Here is a 12,290-nt window from a genome sequence, read left to right as displayed (position 1 = left end):
TAGGACATCTACATTAAAGCACTTCCAGCAGACAAAAAGCTATTAGTCTCATTCAGTGAAACACCACTAAGACTTCACTGGAATAGCCTTTCAGTTACAGGCAAAAATCCTAAACCATTTTCACAATGGTAGTAAGTACCCTTGGAGTTCTTCTAGTTCACAGGAAAAAAAACAATAAAAACTGGGGAAAAAACAGGTGTTCCTCTCTGTGTACTCTTTTGTCTCCACATGACCATGCTTTTTGAAAATACCCCAAAAGATTTCTTTTAAAATGTCCCAACTTTTATCTTGAATTTGAGCACATGAATTTCCAACAAAGCCCCAGTATTTTAATATTTTAATTTTTGCATTTGGCAGAGGACATTGTGCAGGGAGAGGAAGAAAAGAAAAACAGTATCCAAGGCTTCCTAAATCTCTCAGTACCTTCACAGGTATGGATACCAACCAACTGATCTATCCAAAATATTCCATCCAGAGAACGGAACACATATTTACGAAGTAAGAAGTGAAGAGCTAATATCCAGCTGAACAGTTAACCCAGTCTCAAGGGAGGTTCTAGAGGGAACATCAAAACAGTAATCCAGCTAAGCAGAGAAGCAACCATTATGTGACATAAAATAAACTTCCCATTTAAGACTTCAAGTGAATTTAATTATTTCTGAAGAGTTACATCAGCTCTGACAATCAAATATAAAAATAAAATAAAAGAAAGCAGTTGTCTTTCCTAACTCCCCACGAGATTTTGACAGCAATGGATTTTCCAGTAAAGCAAGAGAAAGCAATTGTGAAGGAGAAAGAGTAATCAGAATGCATTAGAAAAACAGTCCTTACGGAGCAAAGGTAGAACAAGAAAGTAAACACTGTACGTCAAAGTAAAACGTTCTACTAGGAAGTGGCAGCTCCTTTCCCTGGTTCCACAAGATATTGGTATCAAGACATAGTGACCAATCTTAACAGATCTACAAATCCACAGTAGCAAACTGAAAAGACTAATGTGAAATGAATTATTTAAGAGAGAATCATAATGGGGAATATTACTTACCTCTTGTAGTATCTTCTGTGCATCTTCCTGAGTTTCAAAAGTAATGAAGCCATACCTAAACAAAAAGAGAGCTATGTCTCTGAAGTTCATATTTTCATACATTGTACATCAATACTTTACATCCAGTAGAAATGCCAATAGAAAGTAAATTACTAGAAAAAAATCAGCCACGTAGAAATGAGACTGTAGTACCAACCGTAATCTTCATTTGTTAATATAATAATCCTTGTTCTAATCTTTCTAATATGTTTAAGTAGATGGTCATACGTTATTGTTTACATGCAGTGAATGAGTAGCTCACCTAAACAGTTAGGCAAAACCTGCTGTATTATCTATATTACACAGTGAATGTCTTTAGTTCCTTCTTTTTCTAACAAAGAGATTTTGATTTGAAGCTCTCACTTGTTATGAGTACCCAAGATGAGACGTTTGGATTTTTTTTTAAATTATTATTATACAGTATTTCATAGCATAGTTCCCATCAATGTCAGTGACAACTGTGAATGCTCCACACTTCCATAGTCACTGCCCAGTACGTTAAGTAGAGTTCTCAGAAAAATCAGCAATGCACAGATGGTGTTTACCCGTGAATTATTCTTGTCAGTCTTGACGTGACTAACATTAAACAACAGTTTTGTGGTGCACTCGAGGATGAAGTATTCTCACATTTCACGACATAATATATCTCTTTCACCACATCTCTTAACTGCTGCAACAAATCAGGCTTTCTATAAAGAACTCCTACTGTACCAAACCCCCTCAATTAATTCCTAGAGAAATCTATGCTACTGAATGTGGTATTGTCTGTGCAAAAATAAGTATCTGATCATAAAATTAAAATCTGTACCACAACGTGTACATACAATTTTTTTTTTCCCAAAAAACGAACTTCAACTTTCAGAATTTCAACTAATAGTTTTGGGTGCGTAATTTCTAAGGTTCATGGCTCATTTCCCAAGTTCAGACTTCAGAAAATACTGAGAAGGCCTCTGTCATTCCAGTCAGCATATCAGAACTTCCAGTACAAAATACCAAACTTTCTGAGCATTTCTATGCTCACGTGAGTACAGAGGCTCTGACCAGCCATACTGTAAAATCCATGAGCTTTTGCTAGATTGCCTTCTCTAACCAAATTTGGAAACATTTTTAAAACCAAAGACTACAGACACTAGTTCCCTAGCTGGGGACCTTACCTACAGAGCCTCTGCATTCTGTGTGCTATCTGGACAATAAACTAATTAAATGTACTCAATCACATAGAGTAAGTTTCTTAAATCACTTGTCAACTACAAGCAATAAAGCTTGTGCTTGGATTTCAGTAGAAATCCAAAATATCACCAGAAGATTCTTTCCCAATATCTTTAGTTTTTATATGGATGCGTGTTAAATTGTCAAATACTTCTTGGAATTTAGTGAAAGGACAGGAGACTTCATGACAGATCTGGGACCAGGATCATGCAAGTGTACTCTATGCTATTATGACCTTCAGCTCAGCGAGTGATTTGCTGACTAATGTTACCTACTGACAGCACTAAAATTAGGAGATTCAGACAACACAACATCCTGCTCAGAAGAAAACTTCTCAACTAAGAAAATAAGTATAAATTGTCATGCATATTCCTTTTTGTCTCAGCCCTCTTTCCACCCTTCTGTTGCAGTACAGTTCCCCGCTTTACTGTCCTTCACCATCCCTTATGTTTAAACAAGTACTTTACTGCCCAGTCTGAATCTTTCTCTGCATTTATTCTTTGGCATTTTTCTCTTTACTGACTTCTAGTCTTAGTTCCCTTTTCTGCAATCATGAATCATTCTCAGATTTGTCCCGCGTTCTTGTTTGAAAAATCTTCACAAAATAATCCTGGTTCTTGCGCTGTACTCCAGCACAACGAGGTACATCTCGCTTCCTCCTCTATCCTCAGGTTCCTTTCCACACTGGCTCTCAGCAATAAAAATTATGTATTTTTAACAGATAATCCAAAAAAAGGTAATTTGATTAAATTATTATTAAAAAACAACAAAAAGGATCATGATTTTTCTGTCTTGTTATACACAGCTTCATCTTATAATAACATGACCACAGGGTTTTTGAGTTATGCAAGTCACAAAGCCATTTACATGCTGATATTAGAGAACAAGAGCAGATTTGTGCATACATGGAATATTTCGGGCCACCAATTTCATGTATTAATAAGGTTCTGAGCTATGAAAATTTTAATAGAATTCACTGTAGTCAGGCAACTTTCTGTTATATTTTCAATTCATAGAGCATGCTTACTCTACTATACCAACCCCTTTGATATTCCAGCTCTGTCATTTACTATCTTCACCTCTCTCACACAGCCATACTGAGCAAAAAACTTCCTCAGGTCATTTTCATTAGTCTAGTAAAATAAATTAAGAGGAGGGAAAGAAAGAAAGAAAGAAAGAAAGAAAGAAAGGAAAAGAGAAAGAAAAAGAGAAAGAAAAAGAAAGAAAGAAAGAAAGAAAGAAGAGCTGATTTGTGTAGTTATTCAAGGAATATTTCCATAAGACTTTTAAAGGATATACTTTGAACAAAGTTTGCCAAAAACTAATTATAACCCTGGATTAAATGACAAAAGAATAAGCAGGAACATGTGACTCAAAGCAAGAGAACAGCATCACTATTTAATAACTGCCTTTTCATATTCAGCAATAACACTAGAAAACCACTAAAATATTAAAATGTTTTATTGGATTTACATAACAATCCCTTTACAGGTATGATCACTGAAGACAGTTAACAATATGTGACTTTTTTATATATATATATATATATATATATTATACACATTATGTATTAGAGTACTGTTTACAATATGAAACAAATCACATTCTCAACATCAACAGCAGACTGTATTGGCTTTCATAATGTATATATGGATATATGTGTGCATATGTATACACATACATAAATACACACACATATACAGATATGCTGTGGGAACTCCCCAGCATAAACTAAGCAAGAAACTTTTGATAGAACATGCTCTAAATACTGTTCCCTTCTAATCTGAGTACACATGGAGGAAAACAAGTTCCTAGGAAATGCACACACTTAAGCTATGTGAACACTTGTCTCCCTTCTATGAATTAATTTTCCTTAACAGTGTTAACATAAATAAATATGATGCCCTAAACACCACATTTCAGAATTGAAAGTTTTGTTCTGCACAGTCCTTTGTTAATACAATACCTAATGCTGTCAAGAAGTGTGCTTATATACACAGATTTTTATCCACTTCAGGTAATTTCTGTATTCATCTATAGTTGTCATTATTTTTAAGGATGTATACAAGAAGTGCTATTTTACCTCTAAGTAAATAACTTCTGTTGCTTTTAGGAGTATGCATGCAATTTAGCAAAAATCTCCACTTACATATCAGAGGCTTAACTGAGTTTGAGAAGGAAAAAGAATTTAAAACAAAAGAAACAAAAGCTGTAATTTAAATAACTTTCATAACTGGCAAGAATATGAAGCTAACACTTTTTGAATAATTCTACCCTCAAGATGTATTTTACAAAAAGAAATAATGTAGTTTGCAGCAATCTTCAAGACCAGAGAGCATTGATGGTAGAAGACTTACCTCCCTCACTATTCCAAGCATTCTGCCATTAACACATTAGAAAATAGTCACTCTGAAAGCATGGGGAGGAATGACAGATAGGAGTGCACTGAATAGGCAGGAAATAAGCTTTGTTCAGTAATCATCTTCTCCTTGGAAAATTCCTGCACCAGTTCCTGAGCAACAATGCACCATTGAAAGGTTAATAAATTACTGAGTGGCATCCAGAACCATTCTCCTGAATAGACGATCATGTTTTGCACTTAAGTAGAAATATGAAAGTCTGTTTATGTAGGAAAATAAATCCATTCAAACAACTGATAGCATATGCTGTAGAACCATTTTATGTAAGCTGAAGTATTCTCACATTCTTAAATGATGAAAAACCCAAAGAATAAAAAAAAAAAAAAAAGACTGATTTTAAGATGTGCCTTTCCCTTAAAACTTTCTCCAATGAACACCAGAACTTAACCACTTAGAAACTGAAGCTGTACAGATAAAACTTCACATTTCTATATGAACATTTCCATTTCTAGCAGACTGTTTCTTTTAAGCTCCACATTATGTGCAGCTCAGCTGCTTCACAAAATTGAGAAAAAGAACCTGTGATAAAGTAGCTGAAGGCTAAAATACACTAAAAACAGCTGAAGAGTCCTAAGACTGTGATTGGTGCAGAAACTTATACTGAATACCTAAAAGACGTGAAGGATGTATACACAACACTGCAAGCTTCAAAAGCTAAAAGATTAATAAAAGATAAAAGATTTATCTGTGGAGAATTGTATTGAAAAAGAATAAAAGAGAAACCCTGTTCTAAGATTCACAGTACCGTTTACAAGTACCTGGATCAACACAGTATCTGTAAGTTTGCTAGAGACACCTTCAGGACTGATGTTTCCATGCTCCTGACAGGACCAAGGCACTTGACAGATTCTGACGAACGGCTAATGTAAGCCTACAGTATGTCAAAGGTGACACCATTGAAGAGAGACCCCTCCAGACTGGATCAAAAGATACACAGCTGTAACTTCTATTATTGAACTGTTTGTCCAAGTTTAAGAAGCCAGATGTTTCCTCTTACAAATAGGAATCACTGCTATGGCAACAGACCAAATGAAGTTTCCAATAAAATGATAAAAGAGCTTGCTGGAAAGCAAATAATCTGTGTGCAAGCATCCATTTTTCACAAAAATAGCTAAATAAAGAGCTTTATATTTTTTTCCAGCAAACTTGAAAAAAACAAAATATTGTTTTTACTGAAATCATAGCAAAGAGCAATCTGAGACTGACAGATAAATATCCTATGATTTGAAAAGGAATTCAAGACTCTACTTAGTATCTGAGTCACAATGAATGGAAAGGTAGCTGAAAAGTCTACATAGGTTTCATTCTCTCCAATTCCTTTCCAAACAAAATATACCTTCTTCTGTTTTCCAGATACAAACACATTGTATTCCTCTGCCACTGAGACTAAATAATATTCATAACAGATTTTGACCAATCAGTTACTGAACCAAAGTCATGAGACCTTTCAAAATGTACAATAAATGACAACTAACACGAATACTGATAAGTTATATGGAAAAACGTTTTAACCTTTTAAACTGCAGTGAAGACAGAACAGACAGATCTTTTTACAGCCCTAGTAATTTGCTTACTATTAATGCAAAGAGTTACTGTGCCTCTTTGCTAAAGCCCAAATACACAGAAGGCCTTGTACAGCTTCTCTTGAACTACAAGCACCTCCATCTGAATTGTCTTGGACAAATGAGTCAGGAGATCCTGGAAGTTCTTATATTATTATCCAAGATAGTCTGAATACATTGTCATTCTTCCTCCTCTTCATCTGAGTCAATGCTTAAAAGGTCCTCAGCCTAGGAGGAGTGCAGCAGAGAAGATACTGTTGGTAGAAACAACATCTAAGTAGACCAAGACTGCTTCACAAAAGTCAATGACAAACCCATCGTCTAAAGTGGTAAGAAAGAAATATGACAGTAGCTGTTGTAAAGATCTGGTGTATATCTTGCTATGAATGTTCAAAATGGCTGAAGAATGTAAGAATGGCCTGATACTCACTGATATTTGAAGTTTTTTATGGCATATGCAAAGACACAAGCATTTTAAGAGTTCAAATCAATACTGGAAAGTGCCCAGAGAAGCTTTACTGTATGTTTTAAAACAAGCACTTGCTTTCAAGAAAATGACTGCAATAGATGAAGAATACTGTCACCATAGCTCCTCCTTTTGTATAATCTCAAAGTAAAGTGCTAGAGGAACTGAAGATACTGACGACTGCTGTGTGCAAGCTATAACACTGAGCTTACAGTTTAATAAATTACACTAAATGTTATATTTAATTTAAAATTTACATACTACAGTATCTGCTTATTACAAAAGCTACCTTCTTTGAAAAAAAAAATCTGAAGAACCAGCATGATAAAAGCTTCTAGCAGCTGGGTACACAAGTTTATGCAACTTTGTAGCACAGTTAGGTACATCACGGTTCAAAACTTTATTCACCGATGTTCATTTGAACTTTATAGTGAAAGGCATTTACCACCTGAATAAATACACATACTTCTCTTATTGTTTTTTATAGGTTATAAAATATCATTTAGTAGCAAAATTAGGAAAAAAAAATACCTTAAAATCAATTCCACCTACAAAGATGCGATTTGGAGTAACTGTTCCAAACCTTGGAGCACTGGTTGAATTATTTAATGGCACTGGTGACACAGTGTTGGGAGTTGAAGGTGAAGATTCTGTTTGCGTCTGATTTGCAGCCTGTTGATTGAAAAAAAAAATCAAAGATTTACAACAGCTTACATAGTACAAGCTACTAAGAGAAGAAATTCTAAACAGAAAATACAGAATTTTTGGTAGGCACAGCAAATGCTGAACAGTTGAACATTAAGCACATGTATTTTTATTCTGAATCCAACCTTATAAAGTATTTAAAATAAGCTTAGTTTTAAGCCATTCCATAACATCTTAAATCAACTACAATCTGACATTTCACTTACACTTAAATATCTTACACAAATTGGCATTTAGGATCTAATCCCCAAATCCTTTTGTTTGTGTGTGCGTGCATGCGCAGAGCACCCTGCTGTATGAATCCCAAATTATTTATTCTATTTTGGAGATGAATTTATATTAATTAGAAGCCCCTTAATTTATGCCTTTTATAGCAACAACCTTTTAATTCAACAGCTTCAAACTGCACTCTTTCTCTCACACATACATGACTCTTCCTCAAAGAGTCTCTGGATCACCACCTGTCCTGCATGGACACAAACATCTCCATTAATACCCTCAGCCCTTTGTTATGGAGCACAGTCTGCCTCACACGGTAAGATTTGAGACTAGTCTTCCCTGATGGGACATTAAAAAAAAAATAATACTGTACTGAAGATTAGTCATCTATTGCTAAACTCATCGGTCTCTGGCAAACAGTGGTAGCATGGATAACACTACTTTCTGCTTGTCACCAAGTCTCTCTCTTCACAAACTGTTTTAGTACAAAGACTCAGAGCAAGCTCTCCTAAACTCTTTCTGTATCTTGTTTTAGCTGTGCTGGTCATAATACTCACATGTCAAAAACAATTATAATCCCCACAGACCCAAAGGCTTTTAGATGGAAGAAGATTTTCTGTCAAGAACAACTTCTGAAGTATGAACAGGTTTCTTACTTCACCTCTTACATGAAATACAACATTCTATTTCATAATTAGGTGCAGAACCAAAATATCAGAATTTAACTATTTAACTACAAAATAAGACATAACATTCAACTCCACATCCAAAAGTCTTACCTTTTCTTCCTAAATTTTACTTTCCGACACAAATTTCAAGAGTTTTAAGTCTTATACAAAGAAAAAAAAAAAACACACCAAGAACCCAAATGGAAGAAATGAGGCGTTAAAACACACCAATTGTGAGCTCCCAAGAGAGTAAAAAAAACCCTAACATTTGAAAATCTTAAAATCTTTATTCTGATAGTCATCTCAAGCAGTTTCTCCTCTCTTTAATGCCATTGTAGCAGTAAGAAAACAGGATCAAAAAAGATTTGTGTGCTAACTTAATGTGATGATTATTTGTGTTTTTAAACTACTTTTATCATGTGATTCGTTTAGAACTGTGTGCATGTGTAAATTTGTCAGTACTTTTATGTCTTTAGTGTTTCACAACTGCTCCTTTACCAGTATCAACAGTTTTTCATTTTTATGTTGAATACATCCACGGTCAGAAAACCAAATACTACATGGACCTGGTCATTAATCCCACCTTCCAACTTTGACTCGCCTCGTTTTACCACTCCTATCCTGTAACATCAGAAATTAGACATCAACCTCTCCCAGTGATTTACGATTTTACTTCTGTGGCTCTACAGGCCTTCAAAACACGGTCATCCTTAACTGCACTGGGACACCCAAGGGGGCTGAGTTTTAATGCAATGCCAGGGGCTGTTCAACACAGAAAGCGAGTGGGATGGCCGGAAGCTCTGACCCTTTTGCTGAGGAGAAAAGCTGAAGGGCTGAACTGCCCAGACCGCCATGTCCTGTGGCATAAAAGAGAACTATACATAACGTAAACTATACAGAGGCTCTGCCGCCTCGGGTGGGTCAGGACTTCCAAGCGCTTATGTCTAGACGCCATGGCAGGGGGGTGCTTCACAAGCCCGCAGCCAGCTCAGCGCGCAAAATGGCGGCAGGCCGCAACCGGTGGCGAGGGCGCTTTAGCGGGAAGGGGCAGCCAGCAGCCGGGCGGGGGCAGCCCCGTCCCTGTAGACGAGGCCACGGGGCGCAGAGCCGGGCCCTCGGCACCTGGCTCCCATGCCCGTCCCTCGGCGGAGCGGCTCCCCCAGCCTGGGCGGCCGTCCTCACCGCGCCGTCGGGCTCCATCTGTCTGCCGCCACCGCCGCCTCAGCTCCAGCACGTTCCCGGCACGCGTCGCGTCCTCGGCTCCGCCTCGGGCCCTGCCGATGAGCTCCGGGGAGAAGAGGAGAAGGGGGAAAGGCTAGGTGTGCGGGGACTGGAGGGCAGCGGGGTGCAGGGAAGGCACACAACAGCCCTTCCGCACCCCAGCGCCCGGCCCCGCCCCGTTGAGGGGCTCCCCAGCGCCCCGGGGCCCCGCCGACCTCCTGCCTGCGGGGAGAGTGCCCGTTTTGCGGCCTCTGTGCGTCTGGGGCCTCTCCTCCCGTTCGAGAGCCCCGCGGCTCCTTCGTCGTTCCCCGACCGCCGCCGCACCCGGCACCCGCTGGCGCCGTCACTCACCGCCCGTGCCTCAGGACCCCGGCCGGCCCTGGGCGGGGAGGGCTTCGGGAAGGGGGCCCCGAAGCGGGCACCCGCACCCCGGCAGCTTCGGGGGGAGCCTGGCGGCACTGCCAGGTGAGCGCAGCCCGGCCGTCCCCGCCGCCCTGGGGAGGCGAAATGCGGCTGCTGCCCTCCTGTCCCTCAGGGAGAGGTCGTGCGCCTCGCCTGTTCTCTGGCCTCAACGGAAGAAAGAACCCCCCCCCCCCCCCCCCAAAGTGAAGTTGTTCCCTACAGGTGACTCACCAAGCCGTACCTGGTGGAGGCAAAAACATAGTTTAGACTTTCTACTTGTCAGACTTTATAACTAGAGAAGCCGAAGTCCTTAGCACAACTCTGAGACCTCTACTGTTTCCAAAGAGACTCAGAGGCAGGCTGCCCTGACCACTGTGCAACACAAGGCCAGGGATAACCTTAGAGATGCAATTTGGGGGCCTCTAGCAGAGAGGACTGGAAAACACCAGTCATTTTCATGACCAATTCTCAAAAAGTTGCAGCTTTTTTCAGCTGTTACAGAACCAGAGGAGACGGGTTGATAGTAACACTTCTGTTAGGTGTATGTCTGTGGTGTTTAATGAACAGCACCGCAACCTGTTTGCACTTACATCATTTCATGCTGGTTGCAGACGCAAATTGCCCTGAAAGTAGCTGTGCTGCTTAAACAGGTCTAGGGAAAAAAAAAAAGATTCAAATGTCTAGATCATAACCATTGGAGTTGCAAGGTACAGCCTTGCAGAAATGCTTGGTTTGATGATGGCAAGAGCTAAAATCCCTACAAATGTATTCTGGGAGAACCATCCCAGTGTAAAAGCTGCTTTTCAAACTGATTAAACAACCAAGAAACAAAAATCAAACATTCACAGGCTAAGTCACAGCAGCTCAATACTGAAATACAATGTCAGGATTACTGCAGGGTCAATCTATCATTGGCTACTCTCTTGCTGTACTTGTTTTGGGCGCTTTGAAATAAAATCTTCAATGAAGATTATCTTGTCTACAACAAATTATATTTTAGTCCTTAGAATATAACAAATTATATTTTAATCCTTCCATCTTGCTTAAATTTGTTTTATGCAAACAATATGAACCCAATCTAAAACCAACAGTGCTTTCCATGTATTGCATCATTTACTTCTCAATGAGCATAGGCAGGGCACAGATTCGCACTCCTTGCGGACACCCTATGCTGCTTTCTGTTCTTGCTTCAGCATTTACCAGTTTCTGTAACATTATTGTTACCACAGGGAATTAAAAAAATAAATAAATAAGACCTTCTATGAATTCTGTGTCTAATGCTTAACTGTTAGTAGTGATTTTTTTTAAGCTCTTTGAGTAAACTATAAAAATAAAAGCAATTTTAGCAGAGCTGATGAGATTTTTAGAAATAGTTGGTATTTTATAACAGAACCCTGCTGAACTGCATTTATTCACATGCTTTTATGAATATTTATCATGCAGCAATATAGTTTATTCTAGGAACAGCTGTACATTTTAATGATCTGTAAAGCAGAATAGACCAAACCTTTCATGTGCTTCATATGTTGATTTGGGGAATTCAAAGTCGCAACAGCTGAAGGAATACACAAACATTAAAGTGTATTTTGCACAGTTTTAATTGTTGGATATTCTGCGTTACACCTCCTTCTCAGGTTAGAAAACTAAATCTAGTACATTTACATTTAAAATAAGGCAATTGTGACAAAAATAGGACGTTCACAAATAAGTGAGAACAATTGATCTATTTTTTATTTTGGTAACTTAAAAACTGAAAATCTGAAGATCCAACACATCTATAAATTTAACAAGATTACTAGCAGAGCTGACAAAAAATATTGCCACGCACGCAGGATTTAAATATTACACCAAAAGTTGCTGGGCTGCCCTAGAACCGTGTGGCTGCTTCATTAATGGAATAGCATCCTGGTCTAGCAAGTCATTCTCAAAGGAAATCAGGAGTATGTCTGTTTTTCCCATCTCTGCACGTCAGCAATATACACAGAAGGAAGTGATCTCTCCTACAGTTCTCTCCCACAAATTAAAAGGCAGTGCTGGACAAAGACAAGAGTCTGACTGTACTGGTTCCTGTAGACTTTTGCCTTTTGTCCTTTTTATAGGATCAGAGAAAGCCAGAGGTTAAGTAAGAAAAGATAAAATGAAAAAAGAGAGAGAGAAAAATAGGGAGAAAGAATGATTTGGGAGGATAAAGGAGGAAAATGATTTTCCAGGCTCAAAAAGATAAGTGTAATTTTATGAGTAATACCTGGGCCTGGCAACGGACTACTCTTTCAATGATTGATTGCATGACCTTCAAAAGCCACAGTACCTCTTTTGCTAGTATTACTTATCTGCAGA

The 12,290-nt window shown here is 38.5% G+C and overlaps 3 protein-coding genes across 8 annotated transcripts in view; all 3 read right to left on the bottom strand.

Moving 5' to 3' along the window:
* The window catches only part of SF3B1 (splicing factor 3b subunit 1), a 426,274-nt gene that overhangs the window by 123,525 nt on the left and 290,459 nt on the right, over nt 1-12,290 (bottom strand). The window lies entirely within an intron of this gene.
* The window catches only part of HSPD1 (heat shock protein family D (Hsp60) member 1), a 388,176-nt gene that overhangs the window by 85,427 nt on the left and 290,459 nt on the right, over nt 1-12,290 (bottom strand). The window lies entirely within an intron of this gene.
* BOLL (boule homolog, RNA binding protein) overlaps nt 1-12,290 on the bottom strand; it is a 35,779-nt gene that overhangs the window by 12,023 nt on the left and 11,466 nt on the right. Inside the window, exons 1-4 of one of the 3 annotated variants that reach the window (XM_035536752.1) lie at nt 9,513-9,530; nt 7,270-7,410; nt 3,332-3,423; nt 1,043-1,097 (exon numbers count right to left, since the gene is read on the bottom strand). In XM_035536752.1, coding sequence (XP_035392645.1) covers nt 1,043-1,097; nt 3,332-3,423; nt 7,270-7,410; nt 9,513-9,530 — 306 coding nt within the window. Of the gene's footprint in view, nt 1-1,042; nt 1,098-3,331; nt 3,424-7,269; nt 7,411-9,512; nt 9,531-12,290 lie in introns of those variants that run through there. The other 2 variants (XM_035536751.2, XM_035536753.1) reach the window with 2 other exon arrangements.

The sequence above is a fragment of the Cygnus atratus genome, chromosome 6, assembly GCF_013377495.2.
Source record: "Cygnus atratus isolate AKBS03 ecotype Queensland, Australia chromosome 6, CAtr_DNAZoo_HiC_assembly, whole genome shotgun sequence".
NCBI lineage: Eukaryota > Metazoa > Chordata > Aves > Anseriformes > Anatidae > Cygnus > Cygnus atratus.
Note: the sequence above shows the minus strand (reverse complement) of the source record. Positions and strands in the feature narration are given on the sequence as shown.